Source organism: Leptidea sinapis, chromosome 39, assembly GCF_905404315.1.
Source record: "Leptidea sinapis chromosome 39, ilLepSina1.1, whole genome shotgun sequence".
NCBI classification, from domain to species: domain Eukaryota; kingdom Metazoa; phylum Arthropoda; class Insecta; order Lepidoptera; family Pieridae; genus Leptidea; species Leptidea sinapis.
Genome location: NC_066303.1, coordinates 3034374 through 3061918, shown reverse-complemented (window position 1 = coordinate 3061918; position 27545 = coordinate 3034374). Strand labels below are relative to the sequence as shown.

Here is a 27545-nt window from a genome sequence, read left to right as displayed (position 1 = left end):
GAAATTATAAAATTCATTTTTAATGTTCTGACGCAATTAAATAACTAACTCTACTTTTTAATGTAGGTGTTGCAGTTTTTTACCATTTTGAAATTGCGCGTAGAGTTAGTTAAGTATCTAATTTTGTCACAACATAGAACATAAAGAATAGATTTAGTAGTGTAAATATGCAAAATGGAACACGAGAGCTACACACATGCGCAAACGCTAGACATAGCCGCCATTTTATGACCAGTGGCCAGTGGGCAGTAACACAATTAAATAAAAGTTGAAATGTTTCAAGGTGAGTGACAGCTGCCAATGCTTTCATTTTCGGGCCAACTAACAGATGGCACTACAGTCTTCTGAATACGTCACTATAAGGCGCCTTTCCCACCCCTGCTTTAAGGCTCATCAAATTTAGCCCCCCAAAAAAAATTTTTTTTCTATTTTTGAATTTTCAATATCGCATATCGTTAGTTCGTAGTTTGTTCTTAATTGTTCGCTATAAATAATTGTTTGTTCTTTTGTTGTTTATTTAAAAACAATTAATTAAAAATGGGGGGAAACGCCTACTATTTGGTTCTGGCACTCGCCGGCCGCTGCCGCGGCACGCTACGCTCGGCTCGTGCGTTGTTTTAACTGTTCTAACATTACCCTTACCTAACTAATTTTACTGAATTGCAAATTAAAAAAAAAATCGAGAACAAACAAATGTTTATAGAGAACAATCAAAAACAAATGGCGAACTAACGATGTAATAAAAAAAAAAAAAAAAAAAAATCTGGGGAGCTAACTTTCTTGAGCTCTGCTTTAACCGAAGACTGTAACGTGACATAATAATATAATCTCGTTATAGTAAAAATGTTCTGTGGCGTCGATATGGAAGAATCGTAGAATATTGAATAAAATAGAATTTAGGTACCTACTGTGCTAGTATCAACTGTCAAGTCACAGCTCACATTTCACATTCACAAGTGCTTAGGTAGGTACTGCTTGATTACTGTTTAGTGTTTGTCATATGTCAATTGTTAATTTCACGTGTTAAGAATGCTGTTTTGATTTTAATTTATTTGTTATAACTTTATGAGTTATAACTAAAACTTCTTTATTGGTAGACTCATAGACCGTAATATAAATTATGAAGCACCTCAGATTTGAGGAAAATATATTGGTCGATGAAGCATATACAAATTATGGCAAAGTCGATAAAAATGCAGACGAAAAGAAGGGTTATGGTATTGCAAAGAATTTTGCTGAAACCCTAGAATATGGAGAAAGAAAAAAGTGGTATCAGCAGGTAAACCTTAACCAACGTTTTTATTTTTGTTATTCGTATCTTTTTCTTTTCCGAAAAATTAGTTTCACCAACAAACAACAGAACAAGAGCTTATTAGAAAAAATATATTTACGACTAGCTGAGTACCGATTCGGCACTTGTTGACAACTTATGTTAATTGTGCCTAGTAGATTCAAAAAGAATGGTTAGTCACATTAAATAACAATATATTATAATAATGGGCTTACTAGAGATTTTATAATTGCAGCTTCCAGAAGAGCCTGCAACTGTAACAAAAACTGTTACAGCAGTTATCAGTGAAGAGATGAGGAAAGAAGCTAACAGTGCTTTGCATGGGGACACGGCAGCCTATGAGACCAGTAAGATATTTGTGTCTAGTAGTAGTACTAATTTGAATGATCCTTAACTTAATATAATATTCTTTTTTATGTTTATATAAGTTGATAGTGCAAAATTTGTAGCATTCTAGATGAATAAAATACTGTAAATGTTAATATTAAATAAAACTTAAAACATTAAAAGCAATGGATGTAATAATAATTTCAGAATATATATATATACAGCATGGAGATATAATGGTGACTTTAAATGAACACATGGGTAAAGATTTCTAATGTTAATCGTAAAAAAAAATTCTAAAATTTAAAATAAATAAATGAAATTTTCAAACAAACAAATAGCATATTTAGAAATCAAAATTCTATTCACCTTTACATAGTTGGATAGGACGGCATTGAGTAGGTGTCAGTGCTTACGCTAGTGTGCGGCTGCTTATTGTTTTATTTAGGTGAATTACGTATTTTAGTTTTGAATTTTTTTTTTATGATTTTGATTGATATCACTTTTGTGGGGCCACACTGTATATGTAAATAGGAGTAACATATTTACAATAACTCATATACTAATTTAACAATATTATCATTGATTCAAATTCTATTAATCAATACTTTAGAAACACTATACACTTGTACACCTTCCTTAAAGGCCGGCAACGCTCCTGTGATTCCTCTGGTGTTGCAAGAGATTGTGGGTGGCGGTGATCACTTAACAACAGGTGACCCGTACGCTTGTTTGTCCTCCTAGTCCATAAAAAAAAAACCATTAAATACAATGTTTGTGTATATGTAGAACACACACTAACACAAAGTGACATAAAATCATGAGTGTAAGATGTAGCTTGTCATTGAGTCAGAAGCTCCATCTAGATTATCTAAGGCATTTATTTTATAAAAATAAAATTTCTTCATAGCAGAAAAAAGTCGTACTGTGGTACATAGATGGCATCCTGTGCAAAGAAGACTCATAATTTGTTCTGGGGTGCTAGCACAGTAAAAAAAGGGAGGTGATGATAAACCATGACAAACACACTAGACCATAGCCTGATTCAAGTAGAACAATGTTGCATGTAAAGATGTAAATGTCAAAGAAGCTAAATTACTCAAAATAATAAGAAAAACGTGAAATAATTTTTAATTACACATAAATTTTATTTCAGAATCAAATAAGAATACTTCATCAGACCACCAATGGGCCAAAACTTTACTAAACAAAGGTACAATTGGTGATAGAGTTGCAGCTGCTACAATATTAATACAGGTATGTGTAATTTTTTTTTGAATTGGTTTTGAAACCATCATTGAATATGAGGCTGAGGCCTTATCTTTAGACCCTATCTTCAAAACATCACCTGCTCTATAACACTGTTATTCTATATGCAAAATGTATGTATTGATCAATATAATATTTCTTCTAGGATAACCCTCTGTACAATTTAACAGCTCTAAGAAATTTAGTTGGTGGTGTGAAGCCAGCAAAGAAAAAAGATGGTATTGTTATTATAGGTAAGTTGTCACTTATAATTGTTTTTAAAATCGTTTAAGTATTAGAAAAAAGTAAAAGATAAAAAGACTGCACTGATTTCTAGACCAACTTTATGATTTACCTGTGCCATACCGTAGAGGTAGGTATTGGTGGGCTGTTTCTTGTAACTCCATGTCTTATGGTGTACACATTTGGGTGATGGGTTTGCAGCTTTACCCCTGACAACACAGTTCTACCAAAAAGCCGAGCAGACTCATGAAATTACCAATGACATACTTTGTTAGTGTGATTAGTTTTCTAAGGTATTGTGCACCAAATTCAGTCACCTCTGGACGTTCAAGGGTCTGCAAAGAGTGCTGTCTGTAACATCTAAAGTAAACTAGAGTTTGCTTATTAGCTTACCTGCACATGCTAAGGGATAGTCTGTTGGTATTTTTTGGGTCCCATGGCTTCATACACACTAAACTTTCATTCACATTATTTTGTTTTAAAATATTTCAAGTGCCTTGTGCCCTTATGGGATTTTAGTATAGACATCCGAACTAGGATAACATATAATTCTCTTTTTTCTTCTACATATCAGCATCATTTGAGCCGGAAGACATCTACTGCTAGACAAAGGCCTGCCAAAAGAACTTAATGACAATAGGTCTCCCACTGCCCTCATCCCAATGTATTCCGGCGATCTTGACCAAATCGTCGGTCCATCTTATGGGGGGCCTATCAACACAACGTGTAACGTACGTAGTCGCCATTCAAGGACTTTACTGCCCCAACAGCCATCTGTCAGTTGAGCTATGTGCTACCCCTTCAGTTTCGCAATCATTCGGACTATTTCGGTAAGTTTGGTTCTCCTACGGATCTCTTTTCTGATTCCATCTTGACAGGAGACTCCGAGCATAGCCTTTCCTTTGCCCTCTGAGCGACAATGAGCTTCCTCCTAAGGCTCATTGTTTGGCGCAATTTCTAATTAAAAATATCACTAGACCTACGTTTTGCAAAGTTATTTACAACTTTATTACATTTCAGATGCCCTCTCTGAGCTGTTAATATCAGAGATACTTATACCAGATATGAAGCTGCGTAATTTTGAACAGCATCCGCTGGGTCATGTCGAGGAGATGACATCGGGAAACAAACAAGCCAGGAGGAACCTTCTCAAACTGTGGTTTTTTGAGGATCAGATGAAGGAATTGTATGGAAGTGAGTATATTATACAAATATACTAACATAAGGTTATTCATACTTTAGAAATCTTTAAATATCTTCTCAATTGGATGCTAAGGCTTCATTTTGCGATTGACCGGTTGGTGGTCAGCACTGACATCAAACATGACATATAATATCATATTGAACATTTAATGTTAGAGAGGTGACCATAGTCCAGATCAAAACAGTCTGTTGGGTCTAGGTATCATATTTTTATGTTTGATGGTGCTACAACATCTTCTCCAGACCAAACCATCCCATGAAGTTGTTAATATCATTTGGGAAGAGGAATATGATCATTTCCGTTTGGAATATTTTTCTCCCAAATTCGGGCTTCTTTTAATGCGCACTTTATTCACTCAAGATGTTACATGGTGTTTCACATGTTTTATGTTTAGATATATTATTGATCAGTTACAGAAAAAAAATTAACTGGCATAACTGTTTGAATAGTTTGTCAAGTTTTTTGTTGTTTATATGAATATTGATATTATACTAGTGTAAGTATTCAATATAAGTATATTGATAAGCTGGTATCAATAATAAATTAATTAAGGTGTTGTTAAATTAAATATAGATAGTTTTTAAGTTATTTTTTAACTTTCTTCTGCTGGTTTCTAATTGAGTGTACTCATACAAACTGTTTACATAAAAGGGTTGGTGTTGGTGATGATTGTCTCTAAGTTTTATTCTTCACCGTTCTTCTCGGGTCTGAGGCTGTATAGTTTTGAATGGATGGTAGATTTTTTGATGTTGAATAAGAGCTTTTAAATTTAACCAGCTATTTTATACCCTCGTCCTATGATTTGACGCGCTATGATTGGTCGGCTGTTACCGGCTCATTCAATTCAGTTTAGTGCCAGAATTTGGAGAGTCAACATCTCCTGAGGATGACTCGCAAAGAGGCGAAACACGTGTCGAATTGATTGAAGACGAATCTTAGCAGAATTTACACTCAAGATGGTTCACAAGATTTGAATAATTATGGATTCCGCAAAATAATGCCTAATTCGATTAATTTTCTTTTTTGTAATTGTTAAAATTGCAGCATATATAGAAGCATTAAACAAGTTTGCACACGACTCAGTTGAGAGCAACAGGGAGAAGGCTGTCAGTGCTATGTCATATCTGCTGATGCATCACCCAGAGAGAGAGAAGGTAACAGATAATTAAAAAATTTTGTTTACCTTTTATGATAAAACTTAAAGGTCGGAACGCATTACAGCGGCGTTGCGCTGCGCGTCGCCTCACGTCGTCGCTAGACGGTACCTATCGCACCACAACTGCAGTATACGGCAGTTCGCGTCATTTCTATAGCAGTCCGCATGCGAGCAACATTACAAGATGAGCGATGGTGACGAGGATTTGGTCATTATTTCTTTAATGTGTGCAGGAGAAGAATCAATTATGAAAGAGAAAAAAAAATATAGATGTCAAAATTCAAAATCAAAAAACTTTATTCAATTAGGCTAATTAAACTAAGCGCTTATAAATTTTCACTATAAATATATCTTTTAAATTGCTGAATCTATAATAATATCCGGAAAAAAAGAGCACTTTTGAAGAACACACAAGAAACACAATGGTCACTCTTTTTTAATCAGTAGAGTATTTTATAATCGCTGTTATATAAAAATTAAATTAGTTTGTACGGGTATGCATCTAATATATGAATAAAATAAAATTATTAATTAATTACATTAAAGTAATAAATTTACTAACTAAAATATTTTTATTTAGTTATTAAAATTAATTAAATTATAAGACAAAATTCCATAAACTTAGCAATTAACAGTATGCATACTGAAGCGACGCGCCGCTTGCTGTGTCGCACTGAGCGTCTAAAAATAAATTAAATTATTCTCTCGGAGGCAACTCTGCCGCGACGCGCAGTACAGCACCGCTCTGGTGCGACATGTTCCATACAAAATGGTTGAAATAATATTTTGACGCTTAGTGCAGCGCATTGCAGCGCTGCGCAGCGCCGCGCTAATGCGTTCCGGCCTTAAGTTTTATCATTTTAAAAACAATCGCTCCCTAGACTAATTATAATTAATAAAGGGAAAGTTATATTGCATCGTCTCAATTTTTTTTTCGTTTGTATATCGCATTACAGTCGGTCGCGGAGTAGGTGTGAAGTTGAATTATTAATTTCAAATACTAATTTTAAGTCATGTGGGAGGCGTAAGTAGTGTAAGGTACCCGAGTTAAGCTCTGTTTCCCGAGAGTTCCTGGGAGCGTGGTTTGTACACACGTGAAAAATGCCCCACACGTTTATTACATTATTCCAATCCCAATCTGTGGCACCAATAAGAAAGTGATTAATGTTATAGTAACCTTTACCACACAAACGTAAACAACTAGACTCACAATCGCCTATTAAAAGGTCGTCAAATATGTCCGAGTAGCGTTGTGTATACTTATTAACTTTTAACATTAACAGATATACAGATAAAATTAAAACATTCATTCAAATTAACACCTTATGTCGGTGCAGTAATGTTCAAAGTGTATTTCAAAGTCAGTTATGGTTTGAAATGTCATATTCGTCGGTGATGATTTTTAGCTTCTGAAATGTAATTATTTTGCAAAATTATTAAAAACGTCAAATTACATAATTTTGTTCATTTAAAGGGGCACTTACCGGAAATACGATACTTTTACCTTTTCAAGTTTGGTTATATTGTTATTTGGTCAGTTTTTCACTTATACTCTTTGTCATTGCCTGGCGTTAAATCAAAGCGCGGTCAAAACACAACAGAACGAAAACTGCCTAATAGTCGCGTAGGCAGAGTTTTGCTTTAGACAATTCTTGAGCGCGAATATTTAAGTATGAGATAAATTTTTGTCACACAGTTTGACAGTTCTGTTGTGACTAATTTACTTAATATAACTATTAATTTCAGATGCTACTAACGAACATAATCAACAAACTGGGCGACCCTTCTCAAGCTGTGGCCTCCAAAGTGATATATCATCTGTGTCAGCTGCTTTACAACCATCCCAACATGAAACGTGTGGTGCTCATTGAAATTGAAAAGATGCTGTTTAGGTGAGGCAATAAACGGGGTTACAGGTTTTTCTATGACAGTAAGGGACGAGACGAGCAGGACGTTCAGCTGATGGTAATTCATACGCTCTGCCTGTAACGTAGCAGTGCGGATCAGGATTCTTGAAAAACCCAAAAATTCTGAATGGCACTAAATTGCGGTACGAAACACAATAACGCTTACACATTACTGATTCACGGCAGAAAAAGGCGCCGTTTTGGTACCCATAATCTAGCCGACATCCTGTGTAATGGAACCTCCCACTGGTTGTTAAGTCAACCTATTCCCAACGTCCGCTCTTCCACTGAGTCAACCGTCCGAGTGACGTATGGTTCGTAAATCTTGGTTGTCTTGTTAAACTCTTAGGTTGTGGCTCGAGTCCCTTTCTTCCCTCGAGTTCTTTTTCAATCTCTTTCACCGGCGTGTTGATCCATGTGCTATTGTTTACCGTGAAGGTTGATTTAGGGCCCATGTATACCCCGGGCGACATACGCGCGCATTACGCAACTAGAGGTCTATTACCAAAATCTGAAGCCGAAGTTTCGGTCCGAAACGAAAGAACGACGAACTTCGAATCAAATCCTATTACCAAAGTACATCGGATCTGAATAGTGCGGACGGATTTCATTTCGGAAACATAGACATAACCATAAAATGTGAAGTAGTAGTTACGATCGTAATAATGTTAAACAATACAAAAGAAAATGTCAAGTAAATTTGGGAATAACGTAATCGAAAGAGAAAATGTCTAATAATAAACTTCGTATCGAACTTCGGATGTAAATGTACGATCCATTAACCGAAACTTCGTATTTGGAATTTAGTAATAGGGCTCCTGGAGGTCTATTACCAAAATCGAAAGCCGAAGTTTCGTCCGAAAGTGCGGACGGATTTCGTTTCGGAACAATAAGAAAAACTGAATTTGAGAATAAGGTAAACGAAAGACAAAATGGCTAATCGCGAACTTCGTATCGAACTTCGGATCCGAAACACTTTCGTAATAGAAAAATGTACGATCTGTCAACCGAAACTTCGTATTTCGATTTTGGTAATAGGGCTCCTGACACGCACTGCAAATGTAATGTCATCGTAATTAATTTACATATTCTCACGTTCATAAGTTCATATACTAGCAGATAACTACATCTTCACATAATTACAGACATTACTTGTTACAAATCAGTAAATAAATATATTTTCAGGTCGAATATATCCCCCCGGGCGCAATACTACGGCATATGTTTTCTGAATCAGTTCTACTTGGGCAAGGATGACTCCAAAATCGCTGAGGATTTGATACGAATATATTTTTCGTTTTTCAAAGCCAGCATTAAAAAGGTGAGAGTTAGTTATTTTTTCGTTTAGTTTTAGTTATTTTTCGTCCTTTCGCTTAGTGCCACACTCACATCGATAAAAGTCCTTAATATTCATAATTTTCAAAATTGCCTTAAATATGATGAAAATTATATGGTAGGTGGCAAAATAGGCAAATGTTTTCTTTGATAAATATTAGCGAAAGTAGAGTTATGAATATTCATATATTTATTTATGCAGTTCATAATATGTGTATCGGTTGTGAAACATCAGTATTTTATGAATTAAAGCTAAATTCTTTAACCATGATCTTTTAAGATATACTCAAACTAGACGTTCCCGCATGCTTCGCTGGTTGTATAATTTTAAAAGGAAATAAATTAAATTTTATTCATAATTTTTTTATTCATATTGATATTTTTACTATTTTCCTTTTTTTTATTTTTGAATTTTTTTAGATCATATTAGAAAATTTTAGAACGTCCTAGAAAATTTTCGTTCGATTTTAATCCTATCCCATCAATCCCAGATAAATTTCAAAGACTTTCTAGATTATTCCAGAAAACCTAAGAACTTTCTAGATAATTTCCGAGATTTAAGTTTACATTAGTTAGAGAAGAACAGATGTATATAATTTCACATTTTGTCACCCACAACCCACTTCCACCCAGCCCGACCAAACTCCTTTATGCACACCAAGGGACTTTGGTCGAAGTTGCGGATGATAGAGAAAACCGTGGACATACGCACATTAGCATTTTATATAATATATTAAAATAAGAGTATAACAAGGAACAATAAGGGATATTAAATAAAGGACCCCGGCTAATTAGACAAAACTGTGTATGGCGATCAAGCATTGAAATTGCTTTTTACAATTACCAGGGCGACATAGACTCGAGGGTGATGTCCGCGATACTGACTGGCGTGAAGCGCGCCTACCCGTTCGCAAACCGCGAGCGTGTGAGCGAGAGCGCACTACACGTGCAAGCGATGCACCGGCTCGTGCATCTCGCTCCCCCGGCAGTGGCCACGCATGCCTTGGCTCTGCTGCACCTGCTGAGTGACGCCTCAAGCGAGTCGGCAGACAGGTAAACTGTTACAGTGTCACCAACTTATCTGTGAACTTATGGGTGTCGCCATCGTCGTTTCAGTATTGCTAATTAATTCCAATGTGAACAAAAGCCTTGGCATATTTAACGCTTAAAATTCAGAAGTAACGCAATAGAACACACGTAACACTCGAAAGTATTAGGCACTGATAGTCGAATGACATTTCAACATGGCGGCTGTAGTTCCTATTTTTGCCACTTCACAGATAAGTTGGTATAAGTATACTGTGTTATTAATAAAAGCCAAGTAAAGTTATTGGAACGAAGTTCCTTACGGCAGGCTTGGAGGGGATAGGGATTTTGCTGCGCGACCGAACTGAAAAAAATGTGATAGTAAAACCGTAAGAAAAAATCCGTGGAAGAAAGTGCGTGGAATAAAACCGTTAAATGAGACGTGCGCAGGCGCGACAGTCGCATACACAAGCGAGTAGTGTATATATTATCAATATTATAATATTAATATATGATAACGATTATAGCAATATTAGAACGATTTTTTTTGCAATTTGTGTCGATTCTACATTAGCCGAAGGAACTTCGTTCCTACCTGGTGTCCCACGACACCACATCATTTTATAAATTTAAAACTTTTGGTCTTTATCTTACCCTTGTCACTATAGAATTACATGACAGAAGTAATTTTAAACTTGGGAGTAACTTTTCACTGCGTTTATTAATAAGATAGTATATGCATGTACCAGGGCGACATGAACATTCTCTTAAATACTGTTTGGGAACTGTATAAAAAAGCAAAAAAGAAAAAGCTATTCAATAAATTAAAACAATGAAATACGATAATTGGCCATGTTAATTGAAACCGCAATTGGAGTGAATTACGTCACGGCTAATAACTACCAAGTCGTTTGGACTTTTGTTGTTCTATTACGTGTTTTATGAGACATTATAAGCGGCTACCATGACACAAGCGTTTTAATAAGCCCCCATAATTCAATGTAGATCGATAGAAAATGCTATATATTTCGTAACACACTATTGAAGTCAAAACTTCTTTAGCATCGTTGTGATTTGAAAGTCGATCAAATGACACATAAATTCATAAGTTTTAACGTGGGAGAAAATAGGAAGCATTATACAGTGTTTTGGTACCAGGTGATCATAGTTGATGAAGAGATTGTCTTATGTATGACGCCAGTGTACCTTAATATATTCTGATGTCATGCGCACGACGTTTTACTACATCGACACCAGGAGAACTTATATTTGGTAGCGGTGATAGTAATGTCTTTCATAGCGGTTGAAATCATGTGTCACTCTAACAACATGTACCAGCACTTCATATACAGTTTAGAGTTTCATGCACAATGCGGCTGTCACTTTTGACATGTGTACTTTGTACGTAAGCAATACGTTTCGCTGACTGTATGTCACAACGTCATAAACGCTTCCAGATACTACAACTCCCTGTACCGCAAACTGTCCAACGCTGAGATATTCAACACATCGCAGTCGGCTCTCCTGTTCTCGCTCGTGTACAAGTCGTTGAAGCAGGATAGCAACATCGAGCGCGTGACGGCCTTCGTGAAGCGGCTGCTGCAGCTCTGTTGCTACGTGAGTCCGGCGCACGCTTGCGGGATTCTGTTCCTTGTGTCGCAAGTGCTCAAGGACGGGAGTAAGAAGGAAGCGGTTAAGCTGTTTTGGACGAAACGCGACGTCAAAGAGGTGAGCTCTTACACTATTATTAATAATATTAGTAATCATTGACGTACTTTATACAACTATATATCGCCTATTAAGGTCGTCAAAAATGTCCGAGTGGGGTTGTGTATACGTATTAACTATTAACATTAACAGATATACAAACAGCATTCAAACATTCATTCAAATTATCAGACATTTCGTGGCAGTAATGTTCAAAGTCTATTGTAAACGCTCATTGATTGTCGCGATGGTTTCCTTTAGCAACTGAAATGATTAAAAGCGTAAAGTTGCAGAATTTTGTTAAATTAATGGGGCACTTACCTGAAATATGATACTCCATCATTTTTTTTGTGATTGCGTGGCGTTGTATTCAAAGCGCGGTCGAAACACAGTGGAACGATAACTTAACTAATAGACATTTTGCTTCAGAATCATTCAGTTATTGTGAGGCTAGTTGAATATCATACGCCAATGTGTTGAGATTATATTAAATAATAACTTAATAATAAAAGAAGTAATAGAAGATAGTTAATTTTAACATCAGTAACTTTTAATTAATGTTATGTACATCTGTTATTAGTTAGTACTCACAACAGTAATCTTATTTCTAAGATAGTATGCAATGAAACTAGCGCATTCTAGCGCTCTACAAAGCGCAGGTCCGGCCACACATGGAGTATTGCTGTCATCTCTGGTCTGGCGCACCCCAGTATCTGCTCGATCCATTTGACCGCGTGCAGCGCAGAGCAGCTCGAATTGTCGGGGACTCAGTGCTCTGTGAACGGCTGGATCACTTGGCGTTGCGTAGAGACGTCGCATCATTGTGTGTCTTCTACCGCATTTATGACGGGGAGTGTTCCGAAGAGCTGTTTAACCTGATTCCTGCCGCCGCATTCCACCTTCGCACGACACGCCACAAGTTAGGATTTCATCCCCACCATCTGGATGTGTGGCGGTCCTCCACAGTGCGGTTTTCAAGGAGCTTTCTCCCTCGTACTAAAAAGCTATGGAATGAGCTTCCTTGTGCGGTGTTTCCGGGACAATACGACATGGGTACCTTCAAAAAAAGCGCGTACACCTTCCTTAAAGGCCGGCAACGCTCTTGTGATACCTCTGGTGTTGCAAGAGAATGTGGGCGGCGGTGATCACTTAACACCAGGTGACCCGTACGCTCGTTTGTCCTCCTATTCAATAAAAAAAAAACTGTTGATGTATCATAATGAGAATAAATAAAATTAAAAAATAAGTTGTTAGGCACTTCTTACATACTTACATTACTTACAAATTGGTAACATTTTCAGGAAACAAAAGAAGAAAAGCCGGTGGATGTTAGTCAAGATGAGGACGATACGAGTAATAAGGAAGCCGCAACAGAAGCGACCACAGAGGATGTCCCAGAGGAGAAGGAGAAGAAAATAGACTTGCTGAAGGGAGATAAAAAAGATCTCTTAATAGGTAATATTTTCATTTTGAAATATTATTACCTAAACGGATATTCTTTGAAAATGTATACATCTAGATAGAGCCTCTTGCTGTTAAGAAACACACGACAACAGGCTAGGTTTATTACTTTGGTATGCATGACAGCTACGTCTTATACTCGCGATACGTCAGTAAGTGAGCGTGCGTTGCTCAAAATAGAGGTCAACAGTTCGCCGCTATTTTTATCGACGTGTTCACAGCTGTCACAGTCTATGTCATTATCATATCATCAGACTAGACTATGTCAGCAAGAAAGTCATATATGTTATGTCACAAACGTTTTTTAACAATTTGTTTTGAATTTCGTAACACATTTGTTTTGTAAATTTTCTGGGATCTTGTTGTAAAAGCATATTTTATTACATCACCCCACAAAAGACTGACTAACCCGACTTAGCCGAGTAGTAGGCATTATAAGTTTATGTCTGTTCTGGGTGTTAACATTATGGTGATGACAGTTTCTAACAAATTCACTTATGTGCCTATGTGATTTTTTTTACAATGAGGGGCGAGACGACCAGGAAGTTAACTAGACGCAGCTGATGGTAATTGATACGCCCTGCCTATTACAATGCAGTGCCGCTCTGGATTCTTGAAAAAACACAAAGATTATGACCGACACAACAATTGCGCTCGTCATCTTGAGACATAAGATGTTAAGTCTCAATTAGTAATTTCACTAGCTACGGCGCCGTTTCGGACCGAAACACAATAATAATGCTTACACATTACTGCTTTACGGCAGAAAAAGGCGTCGTGGTGGTACTAATAATTGTGGCTTCCTTTTTATGCTCCGGTGAAGCACAGGGCTAAAGTTTTTCTCCAGCACCACAGGATGACGACTAGACTATGGATGATACCCATTCTTAGGAGCCTCCCACTGGTAAATGCTCCTAGTCGCCTTTTACAACACGCTTTGGCCTGGGACTTTCCTATTTTTATGCCCCGGGGCAGCACAGGGATATCTAGAGCGCCCGCTTATGAACCAAAATACATACATAGTATAGACGACCTGTATAGCCGAGTGGTTAGCGATCCTACCTACTAAGCTAGAGGTCCCGGTAGGTGCAAGCATTTATATGATGAATATGGATGTTTGTTTTTGAGTCATGTATGTTTAAATGTATTTATGTATGTTTAAGTAAGTATATTGTATTAAATATATCATAGTCTTGTAACCCATAACACAGGCTATATTATATGCTTAACTTGGGGCAAGATAATTTGTGTAAAAAGTGTGTCAATATTATTATTATTCTTATACATAGACGAATAGACACAAAGAAGGCAGAAAGTAGGGACGTTTGCTCAAAATAAGTTTGTGACTACATGATCAATAGGTGTGCAATTCAAAGACTATGAATTTTATTGCCAGTCTTAAGTCGACTTCATAAAGTCACAAATTCGTCCAGAGAGTAAAAGTTGAATAAATAAGGGTACTATAGAATATCTGGATCTAAATAATCCTTGTGACTGAGCTGCTGGGCTGTTACATGTGTCTCAGGTTAATAAAGGCATAAAAGGCATTTATTTTCTCAAAATTGATTCCTTAAGAATTCTTTTTGATGTAATTTCTAATAACTACTATATACTACTACACTAGAAACAAATGGCGCTATGAGAGAGAAGAAGCGGCGCAAGAAACTCTCTCAGCATTTTTTTTTGCGCTCTTTTCAATAAAAATATACAATATTGTAAAGTCATTTCTATCGCTATAAAATAATCACAATCTGTCCCCGGCTGTCCGATCATTTAGATATTCAGCAGTGGAGTAATAGGATTTACGACGGAGCCATTTTTTTTATAAAACATTTAAATTTATTTATAGATAATGCCTGAACAGTGGCTGGGACTTAATTATAGAAGTGTATAATACCTTTAGCCTTAAAGCTATTATGTATCTTATGAAGCCTACTAGAATTAGTTACAAGCAATCCCTTATTTCTAGTGTTATAATAATGAAAATCACTATTAAGAGCAAAAAGGTGACGATTTTTGTGAATGTATATTAAATTTTCATTTATGTACTGACAATGAACAATCATAATATTGATTTCTTTAAATTATTCTTAATAAATGTTATTATAGTTTAGTAAAAATTTTGTAAGAATCTGTTTTGAAAGTGCGACCTTTGAGTTTTTTGCTCGTTCTTCTGCCTTCCGAGTGAGCTATATATCTTTATATATATATTTCTTGTGTGCGTGTGTATGTCACTGAACTCCTCCTAGACGGCTGGACCGATTCTGATGAAACTTTCTGTGTTTCTTCAGGTGGATTCGAGGATGGTTTAGATTCACAATTGAACTACCTCCTAAACGGCTGGACCGATTTTTATGATTTTTTTGTGTGTTCCAGTGAATTTGAGATTGATTTAGATTCTATTGAGAATCCGTCCATATAATTCTCCTGCACTAACATAGTTCACTAACATACACATGTTAGTGAACTCCTCCTAACGGCTGGACTGATTTTTCAAATTTAAGACGTGTGTACAGGACAACGTCTGTCGGGTCCACTAGTTATGTATAAAAAATGACACATTACCTACGAAATTAAATATTTTTTATTTAATTTATTTTGTTGACAGATGACGAAGAGGAATCTTACGTGGACCTGAAGATAGACTCCGAAGGTAACATAAAACCGAAGAAGCGGCACACTTCAGCGGTGAACGGATGGTATCATGCGAAGGTGAAGGCTGAAGGTGCCGATCATGAGGTTCCTGAAGATAAGAAACTGGAGACGGAGATAAGGCTCAAGAAGACAATTAATATGGATAGGGTGAGCTTTTACTACACCATAGCATGTGTGACTTTCTCTACAACCTTATATCATCTATGCGTCTAGGTAGATTGTGATAGGTGTGAAAACGTCGATAAAAATAGCGGCGAACTGTTAACCTCTATTTTGAGCAACGCACGCACACTAACTGACGTATCGCGAATATAAGACGTAGCTGTCATGCATACCAAAGTAATAAACCTAGCCCGTTGTTGTGTGTTGCCTAACAGCAATAGGCTCTATCTAGATGTATACATTTTCAATGACCTATTAAGAGATCTTTTATATCTATTCAAAATGAACAACATTAACATTTACAGTTATCCTTTATTTTAAGTAATGCACCCTAATACAAAGTGACATACAAATGGCGAGTATAAGACGTAGCTTGCCACGCACACTAAAGCATTAAAGCTGGCATGTTTTCATCGCTTGTCTAGAAGCAAGAGGCTCTATCTAGACATATATATTATCTAAATCCATATAACTGTTATCAGGGATCTCGGTGTACTGTTTGACGACCAGCTTTCGAGATCATTACAATAGTATAATAAACAAGGCTTACAAGAATCTGGGCTTCATAGCAAGAACCACGAAATTGTTCAAAAAAAAACCGCAAAGCGTCATTTTGTTGTATAACAGTTTTGGTGAGGACGGTGCTGGAGTACTACGCAATAATTTGGTCCCATTGCTATGATGTAATATCGACTATGTTCAGAAGAAATGCCTGAGAATACTCTCTTACCTTTGTGGTATATCCAGGCAAATTACCTCCTATGCTGACCGTCTTGCCAAATTTCATATCACTCCATTCCATATTCGTCAAGATATGTTGACCCTCCACAAAGTACTACATTCAAACTAAGACTCTTGCTTTGCTTTCTGAGATAAAAATAAATATTAGACAAATGGGCCGAAGATCAAAACCCTTTACTCTAGACATTTTGTTCAAATAACACCTTGTATTATAACCCAATATATATATGAGCGACACATTCGACGACCTGTATAGCCGCGTGGTCAGCGATTCTACCTACTAAGCTAGAGGTCCCGGGTTCGAATCCCGGTAGGTTCAAGCATTTATATGATGAATATGGATGTTTGTTTCCGAGTCATGGATGTTTAAATGTATTTATGTATGTTTATATGAATTTATGTATGTTTAAGTAAGTATATTGTATTAAATATATCATTGTCTTGTAACACAACACAGGCTATATACGCTTAACTTGGGGCAAGATAATTTGTGTAAAAAGTGTGTCAATATTATTATTATTATTATAATATTATATAATGAAATAGCCAAATTAGATATAGATGTTTTCGATTCCAGACTTTCGTTTATATTTAATAAACTAAGTGAAATAATTAAGTAGAATAGGAATTTGTAGTTGATTTGATTTTTAAATCTTATTCAAGCTGTGCGCGATAGGATCGCAATAAAATTTAAATGTTATTTAATTAAGACTTTAGGTTAGAAATTATTGAAATCTGTTTGGATTGCCTACATAAATTAATTATTCCTTGAAAAGGTTCACGGAACTTTCATCCACGTTACAACCTAACTGTGAAATGAATATCATGTGATTTGTCTGGTGTTTGTTTCAATTCTTATTAGTTTTCATGAGGGAACAAGTACGCTCCTTTATCCTCCTATTCCATAAAAAACCGAGCACTGTCTGTCTGTTCATTTACTCGAGTAGCTGTACTAGTTTACCGGTAATATACGACACTATCGTATGTGACAAAATGTTAAAATTTTAAATTTACTGTTTAACTTGTCACTGATTTAAATATTTATATTAAAAAAATATTACGTAAACCATATTATACTAAGGTATACACTACCCGACAGCCCGATAATGTGTGACCAATTTTGATTTTTTTTTTCAATGTTTTAGATAGTGAATTAATATTCAAAATTCTAAGGAGCTTTGGCGTGGCTGACTGTTTACGATTTGTCAATAAAAATCGGTTACAATATCAATAGATTCGCTTTCCATTTGTATCTTCAGTCTATTTTTATGGTGGTCATAATGTGCGGTCCTTGTAGGCATCATGGAGGGCCTATGATATTTGAGGGATTTTATATCGCTGGGAGTTTCTTACGCCGCTTCTTCTCTCTCAGAGCGCCATTTGTTTCCGAAGCGCTAGTATCTAGTATATAAGAAATGACATGAAAAACAACTCTAAAGGAATCAATTTTGAGAAAATAAATGCCTTTTATGCCTGAGTATATAAAAAATAAATGTATTTTATAATTTTAGGTAATTAGTGAGTACAACCCGATGGCACGCAACCCGCAATACGCGGGTGCGGCGTTCAGTGCATACGTAGAGCTGTTAACACTGGCCGCGCACTTCCACCCCTCTGTCAAACTGTTCGCCGACAAACTAATAAACGGTGAGTTAAATGTACCTAAACTTTTCTCTAAGGAGTGCAATCTGACTCTTAACTTATAAACATACTCGTCTTATATATACCACATGTCTCAGACGATGAATGTGACATCAAGCACGTTTGTTAGGAACTTGTTTTGTATGTTTTTAGGTCTTTCCGCGTTACAGTTCATGTACGTCACACTCCATGCGTACTATACGATAGATATATACTACCCTACTAATATTGTAAACGTGAAATTTGTAAGAATGTATGTATTTTATTCTTTTACGCAAAAACTACTGAATGAATCTTGTTGAAATAATATGGCTTACACATCAGAATAATACATAGCTTTAATTTGTAAAGATATTGTGTGAATTATCCAAAATATAACGATAAGTGTCAAGTAAGTAGGAAAAAAATCTGCTATCTGCGAGCTATTCTGGCGTGTGACGAAAAGAACCGTTGGAATTACACGTACACGACAGCATATATCTTAGTCTTTAACAGTAGATCATTTTGACGAATATTTGACTAGTTGTGACGATGATGATAAACAACCGAGTGCGCGATACTATAGTGCGGTGCGGCGGCGGGCGAACTACTGAATTCATATTTTGGAATTTTAAGAAGAGGTCAGGACAACATATACTTATTATCATGCTATATGCAGACATAGGTATGTCATTTTGCTGATTTAAAGCGTCCACGCGTACGACGTCTCGGGTGGCAGCTAGTCTACTATATATAAATATCTATACGTACTATAGAAAGAGATGAAGATATAAAAATAATTTACCCAATCAGGTCAAAATAACACTGATTTTAATTTGAGCTTCAATAAGAAGTGAAATTCACTGCCATCCTTTTTAATCTAATAAATATAATATATATATAATGGATACTAATAAATTGTGAGTTATTGTACACTTTTATTCATACTGCCCCGGTGACGCATAGGGCAAAAGTTTTTCCCCAGCACCACAGAACGTTTCATTTGGTGTGAATAGCAGGTTGCTAGCTTGTCACCTAAATAACTTTAGAGTCTAAATAAAAAATTATATAACTTCTTTACTATTTTCTCAATATTTCCAGAGCAAATAATTCAGTACAGCGGCGACCCACTCAAGGACTTTTCCGCAATCAGGTTCCTGGATCGGTTCGTCTTCAAGAACCCTAAGAGTCGCCGGGAGCCGCATGATGTGGAGGGGCAGGCCAAGAAGGTGAGGGGCTCACACCCTCGGTTCGCTGTCAGGCGAAACTACACTGCTAAAGGTACCTTACAATCTCAATAGTGCATCTGTCACAAATCCTCCAATGTTTTATATGTAAGAGGAGTTTCCTTACGAGATCGAACCAGAAATGAGATCCGTAGGAGAACCAAACAGAGCTGAGTTTCTTGCGCCCATTCTTCTCAGGTCTGAGGCAGTCTCTTTTGAATGGGTGGGTGGAATTTGACGGATGGCCTATGGGGCAGTAAAGTCCTCAAATAGCGACCACATACCGGAAGACGCAGTGTTGGTAGGCCTCCACAAGATGGACCGATGATCTGGTCAAGATGGCCGGAATAAGTTGGATGAGGGCAGCGCAGGACCGATCATGGTGGAGATCTTTGCGAGAGCACTTTTTTTATGGAATAGGAGGACAAACGAGCGTACGGGTCACCTGCTGTTAAGTGATCACCGCCGCCCACATTCTCTTGCAACACCAGAGGAATCACAAGAGCGTTGCCAGCCTTTTTTTGAAGGTACCCATGTCGTATCGTCCCGGAAACACCGCCCAAGGAAGCTCATTCCACAGCTTTGTAGTACGTGGAAGAAAGCTCCTTGAATACCGCACTGTGGAGGACCGTCACACATCCAGATGGTGGGGATGATTTCCTAACTTGTGGCGTGTCGTGCAATTTCTCCAGCAGTGGGCGTCTTCCAGCTTAAATTATATAAATACAAAAATCTTACTGCGCTTGGTCATAGGTCTTTACTTCCAGCTTTGAATGTCATCACATGTATAACAATATAGTCTTAGGAGTAAACTATAGACTGGGGTAAATGTATAGATGTAGTAGTTGTAGCTAGTTATGGTGTAATTTGTGGCATGTTCCGTATTTCGGCTTTGTTTTTATTCGACATGATTTTCAATCTTAATATATATAAATTACGTGATACGTTGTTTGTCCGCGATGGACTCCTAAACTAATGAACGGATTTTAATAGGGATTACTTCATGGAGTGCAGTTTGGTTCAACTTGAGAGATAGGATAGTTTTTATTTCGATTTGGGACCCATAATTATATTTATTTTCAATATTTGTTTTGTATGGACATATTTTCTATGAGAGAATTTAGTGACGCACGGGTTGACAATTCCGCTGTGAAACAATCTCATAATAACAACAGGTAGCATTTTTTACGAAATAATTCTTGATGTTTTGAAATATAATTGGCAAATTCCTATAAAACAGTTTCTTTATTATCTACAGAACAACGTCTGTGCTGTCAGCTAGTATAGTAGATTATGATTTGTATTGGAAATCGGCAGTATAATTTCACATTGCAGCAGTCAGTAATATACATCTTTCTAAGCACTAATAACACGTTGGACACTAGTACAGTATCGCTAATAACGCACTTGCAGTTATATTTCTTGTTATATCGCACTGAATGTTCACTTCGATTTCGTGACTCACTAATAATTATTGATAATCTTTGCCTCGATGCCTTTAAGGATTATGCTCGAATGATATCACACAGCTTTGTGTTATTAATAAACGCCAAGTAAAGTTATTCAAAATTTAAACCTTTTTGTCTTTATCTTACCTTTTTCACTACAGAATTACATGACAGGGAGAAGTAATTTGAAACTTTGAGTAACTTTACATTGCGTTTATTAATTAGACAGTTAATCCTAAGTCAAGATTCCCTTACGTAAGGTTTATTTATTAGCTCTTAGCTTCCTTAAAGGCCGGCAACGCTCCTGTGATTCCTCTGGTGTTGCAAGAGAATGTGGGTGGCGGTGATCACTTAACACCAGGTGACCTGCACGCTCGTTTGTACTCCTTTTCCATAAAAAAAATATCTATTAAAAGATCTTCGTAATATAAATAAAAAGAGCAATTAAAAACTTAACTGAAAGCACATATTAAAAAGAAACAGCCAACCTTGTCGGTTGACACATTAAAGGTTTCGCGTTATGTCGCGCTTGGTGCTAGGATGTTCATATTATGTGAACCATATACAAATAAGTGGAAAGGATTGGTTAAAAACTTGCATTTGAAAACACGTCGCTTTTAGAATATTTGATTATATTAGCAGTTTATTGCACTTTAAAAAAATTCATGTACTTCATGTTTTTAAGAATGTCATGACCGAACAATTCTTCAAAGTCAAAGTCAAAAAATCTTTATTCACTGTAAAACTTTATAAGTTATTTAGTGCAAGTCAGGATGAAGTACAAAAGTTACAATAGTATTCAAATGAGTATAACAATATTCATTAATAAAATTTAGAACATTAATTCCAACTATCTTTATCATTCAAATAATCTTCAGTAATCATATGCCTTAAACCTTGTAGAGAATTTGAAATTTCATTCATTTGTATTTTTTTTCCAGGAATCCGAAGTATACCGGTGAACTCCTCGACCTATCTTAATGAAGATGTAAAGAAGATTCCTGTCGATGAGAAGTTCTTATACGAGTGAGTTTTAACTATAGGTATATTGATAATTTAATATAATATATTTATTTTAAAATAAATATTTGTATTAATCAAAGGAACTAATTGAAATGATTGAAAGAATAATATTTTCCAATTCGTAATAAATATATTAATAATTAAAAGAAATTTTTTAATAAATTAACGGATTCACTTTGTTTCTCAATATATTATTGATAATGTAATGTATGTACATGGGCACATTAGAGACTTTTTAAATAACTGTGATAATCATAATGTTAACACCAGTAAAAAACATAGACTTGTTATTCCTACCACTTGATAAAATCGAGCTCGTTAGTAAGGTTTTTTGGTTGATGTATTATGCATTTACATGATTCCAGTACAAATTGAGTACTTACAAAACAACATATGTGTTACATTCAAAAGAGATAGCACGTGCGTGAAAATCATTTCTATGAAGAACTTTAAGAACTACTTGAGCGCCATATAAATTATTTTCATGTCAAAATATAAATCAAATATTTTGAAATCTAGTTTTGTACAAATCGTCTTATGGAAATAATAAGACGTGTTGTAATGAACGGAACGGAAAACTTGGATGTTATAATTCACTATTTGCTCGCTAAAATTACTTGTTTTGTGGTCGACCGCCCATTCCAGATTATTGTTGCTATGTTAATTGTCAGCGTTTCGACATTCTAAAATCGAATTTTTCACGTCATATACCTATATTTTGTATTTCTAAGTAATAAGTTGCAATGTTATATCTAAAATAATTGAAAAACTAATAAATTCCAGACTGTTGAATGAATACAAGTAGATATCCGATTGCCAGTACGGCTTAAGTCAAGGCACAGAAGATGCATAGTTGCACTGATAACAGATATAACAAATATTCTAGATCTAAAGAAAGCATTTGACATCATTGCTGTCCCATTCTTCTACGTAAATTTGTGTTATCCGTGACAATTTTCACGATCTTCTAACTGATTATTTATCAAGCAGAACTCGGAGAGTAAAGCTAGATAGCACGACTCATAGGAGTGATTAGATTACTATAATATTCGGGGTTCCGCAAGGTAATGTGCTTGGTAATAAATACGGTGGTACCGAATTGTTTGAATGATAAAGTTACGAAATTTTTAATTAAAGAAATGTTTACTGTGAGTTAACCGCAACATGTTTGCTGTCGCGGCGTTTTTATTTGGATTTTAGAACTAGCTAACCCTCCTATATTGTCCTCCTCTTTGTGTCGTTTTCCTCATTGCTGAGGGTCGTAACCTCCACAAACTATTAACGTGTATCACGGCAATGTGAAGTCGTGGATGGTCGATAGTCTCGCGATGACCCCTACTTCATGCAGGACAAAAACATTTGAGCCTTGCGCAGTCCAAGGTATACGAACCATTTTCTTCCTGCACCAGATTTCAAATGCTTCAATGCGTGCAAGGTCAGCTTTTTTATATAAGAATATTGAAAAAACAAGGATCCTATAATGTAAAAATATATTATAATACTTAAAGATATGCTTTACGATTTGTTTGTACAGCTTCCTGCAGAAGAGACGACAGAACGCCGAATCTGACGAAGACAGCGACAACGATTCCGTCACGAGTGAAGACTTCAACTCTTACTTGGATAAAATCACCGGCACCAAGGCTCAAGGTGAGTCTTGTAAAGGTTTCAACGGCTTCCATCGGTTAACCTTTGCGACTCTTAGATGACTCTCAGTAGTTTGATTAACTGCTAAATCGGATGCGATCTCGATCTAATCGAACCGATAAAAATGTTCTTCTTTATTATATTATTTTGTTCTTCTAAAAACTTCGACTTTCGTTTGTTAACTTTTGCGGTGCTATTACAAAAAATAATTTAAACATGGCTTAGACGCGTGTTTTGTTAAATAGTTTATCTTTTTCTATTATAAAACAGTGTTTAGCTTGTGTTTAACTAAAACGTCGCTAAGCACAACATAAACTGAAGTGTACAGGAACAATTTAAGGAACGGAACTCATTTTTTGTCAGCTGTCATCTATTTGTCGTCATATAATTTTAATCTATCATATGAATATAATCTATCCGTTAGACAAACATTAGACAAGATTCGACTCATGGACTGTGTCTTCTACCGCATTTACAACGGGGAGTGTTCCGAGGACCAGATTGCTGCCACTGAAGCTCCTATGGTGTTACAAAAGAATGTGAGCTGCGGTGATCACTCATCGCTCATGTGTCATGCTTGTGAACTGGTGCTAATTGTGGTGGCAGGATGATCCTGTTAACAGAAACTCTGCTTCAGATTCTTAAAATTAAAGTTATTTTTTTTTATAATTGCTAATAAAATGCTCACAGAATACCTTTATTTATTTTCAGTGTGTGTGGATGTTACAGCTACTGTACTCAATAACTTTTGTTTTGTATTAATTTACATCATTTACTTTTTTGACCTAATCGTGTAAGGCATTGACTATTTGACTTTTGAGTATGTTTGTTGCATCACTTTATATATTATATTGTAATTGAGATGATTTGTAAAACGATGAAAATGTAAATCTTGATTTAAAAGAGTGGCAATGAGTTTCTTGCTACTTCTTCTCATTAGCTCAACCGGTTACGAAGTAGCGGTAGATTCAATAAGAAAAAATATTTTTTTTGACATTCATACGTGTCTTTTCCGTGACCTACATGAATAAAGTGATTTTGATTTGATTTGAGCACTTAGCACTTCACGTGTAAAAACACGCGTGCTTAAAATATTATGGATTATAATCATAAAAGTGATGTTATTAATATTATGTTTCATGTTGTAGAGTCTGATGAAGAGTTGGACTTCCTTGCTGATGTGGAGGCAACGAAACAAAGCAAGCCCAAGAAGAAAGCTGACGATGCGAGTGATAATGAAGACGACGAGTTGGATGATGGTGATCATGATGTTGATGATGAAGGTTCATTTATTGATTTATATGAGCGAGTCAGAATGAAACATTGATTACCTAGACATAACATTACCTAGAGACAAAACTACTGAAGATTTTAAAATTAAATTTGAACAGTCCATAATTATAACGTAGTTGAATCTTTTAGAAAGGTTTTTTTGATACTCCACTACTAAGAAGGAGTGATAAAGTTATATGAAAATTGAGTTTCTTGCCACTTCCTCTCATTGTAATAGCTCAACTCGTTCGAAGTGGTGGTAAAATTTTTTACATTCATGAGTGTCATTTTGACCTAGACCTGGAATAAATGATTTTTCTCTTTTTTTTTTGTTTTATCGATTTATAAATAAGCCTTACGATGTAGGATTAAGGTTTTTGGTTTTAAATTACAAAAAAATAATGTGAATCTGTTTAATTGTCTGCCTGAGTTTAAGACCTTTAAAAGTTTCTCTGAAAACTCCTTTGGTCGTGAAGCAAGGAATCTGAATAAAATAATTAAATTATAGAAATTAAAAATTATAAAATTAATATAGTCTAATACAGTTCAGTTATGTTAAATTTAATTTCAGTTCTTACATTATTATTAATATAATATTATGTCAAATATATAATATATAGTAGTAGGCATCATAAGTTTATGTCTGTTCCTGGTGTTAACATTATGGTTATGACAGTTTCTAGCAAATTCACTTATGTGCCTATGAACATACATTACATTATCAAGAATATATTGGGAAGCAACAGTCAAGATGTTAATTAATTAAAACAATGTCTGTACACGACGAATATATAATATCATGTAGTTAATTTAAAAAAAATATTGTTAACAGGTGATAGTGATGGTGATTTGAACATGTCCGGTGATGATGAAGAGCCGCAGTTATCGGATGACGAAGACGGTAAAGTTCTTGCAATTAAAACATACATGTGAAAATTAATATTAAGAAAGATCATCAGAGAGGTTAAAATGCAACAATTCTTATTGTTTTACATTCATGACGTAATTACGGTTACAATATAATATTGAATAAAAATAGAAGCTGAATTAGAATAGAAATATATTTATTTACAATAGGGATTGACAATAGCATAACATATTCCAACAACACTTGTTAAACATAATGACGCGTCATCAGTTCGTAGAGAGGCTTTGATATGGGGAGAGGAACATATCTAACCGAGATACAGCAAAATAGAAAAGGAAAGCGAATTTGATGAGTCTGTGACGAAACTAAACTAAAAACATATTATCTAATAGCCTGAGGGCGGTCGCTCCAATCCCAATCTGTGGTATCATTAAGAAAGAAATAACTTTCTTATTATATAAGTTATTGTAACCACTCAAAGTTTTTTAACATTTCTTTTGGACATCGTAATACTTTTGTTTGGAACATTTTCTGGGATCTTATTGTAAAAGCATATACATTGCCCCACAAAACTCACTAACTCGACTTAGCCGAGTAGTAGGCGTTATAAGTTTGTCTGTTCCTGATGTTAACACAATGCTTATGAAAGTTTTTAGCAAATTCATTTATGTGCCTATGAACATACATTACATTATCAAGAATGTATTGAGAAGCAACAGTCAAGATGTTAATTTCTTAAAATTTTGCTCTCCATTATTCTTTAGGACCTAAGTTATAAATAGAGCGAATAGCCCTATTCTTCAATATATCATCTATATATTATATATAAGAGATTTCCATTTATGTATTGACTTATCACCATGTGTCTGAAACCGTAAGGCGAAGAGACTTGAAATTTGGTAGAAATATTCATTTCGCTGAGTAGAGGTCAGCTAAGAAATTGAAATTCCATCCGCAAGTTTTTTTTATTATGAACAGAACAACGTCTTTTAGGTCAGCTAGCAATAAATAACTAGAGTTGTCCAAATAAAACGTAGTCCTAATTTTACATATTTTTTCAGAGTTGCAACTCGAAAATAGTGATGAAGACGATTTCATAGACGTGCCTGGGAAGAAATCAAAGCGAAGCAATAAACTGAAATTAAAAGGTGAAGTACATTTTAACTATAGTACCTACACAAATACTATTTGCACTTACAACGTTATATTTTACTATGATTCGAATATTGTTGGCTTTCCCATTTTTAACGTCGTTTAAAACGTTATGATCACTTTGTTTATGAAAATAAGGGACGAGTCAAGTAGGATATGTAGGTGATGGTAATTGATAAGCAGTGCCGCTCAGAATTCTTAAAAAAACCCAAAAATTTTGAGCGGCACTACAATTGCGCTCGTCACCTTGAGACATAAGATGTTAAGTCTCATTTGTCCAGTAATTTCACTAGCTACGGTGCCCTTCAGACCGAAACACAATAACGCTTAGACATTATTGCTTCACGGCAGAAATAGGCGCCGTTGTCGTGAGAATCTTGCCGGTATCCTGTGCAAAAAAGCCTCCCTAAATAGTAAATGCCCTAAGTCACCTCTTGCTACAACCCCAAGGAAGCACAGGGTACAATAGCTCATTAACAAATTATTGATTTTATTATTTTTTTTCTATTTTTCAGGAAGCGATGATCTCGGGTCTTTGTTCGCATCGGCTGAAGAATTCTCAACAATATTAGAAGAGACCGCTACAAATAAGAAGCAGGGTTCAAGCCAAGCTGTCTCCAATACTGACAACGCCAGCGTGAAACAATTGGCCTGGGAAGAGAAACGTGACAGCTGGATCAAGGGATACAACAGGAGTATTCATGGCGGAAAAAAGGGCGGGAAGAAGCGACACTTTGACAAGACGGGCAAAAAAGGAGGGAAACGGAAAGGCGGCCATGTAGATGGCGCTGGCGGCAAAAAAAGAAAATAAATATTGTCATTGTAA

General features: G+C 35.8%; 1 protein-coding gene across 1 annotated transcript; it reads left to right on the top strand.

Annotated features, from left to right (window-relative positions):
- Positions 1–988: 988 nt before the first annotated feature.
- Positions 989–27545, top strand: LOC126976157 (CCAAT/enhancer-binding protein zeta). Its single transcript, XM_050824378.1, has 20 exons — positions 989–1279; positions 1527–1638; positions 2775–2875; positions 3033–3120; positions 4130–4303; positions 5358–5467; positions 7216–7361; positions 8562–8697; positions 9559–9764; positions 11195–11465; positions 12746–12899; positions 15514–15707; positions 17975–18110; positions 19185–19364; positions 21699–21783; positions 23315–23430; positions 24576–24710; positions 25532–25600; positions 26629–26715; positions 27235–27545. The coding sequence occupies exons 1-20, from the start codon at positions 1121–1123 to the stop codon at positions 27528–27530; spliced, it is 2955 nt and encodes a 984-aa protein (XP_050680335.1). The 5' UTR covers positions 989–1120; the 3' UTR covers positions 27531–27545.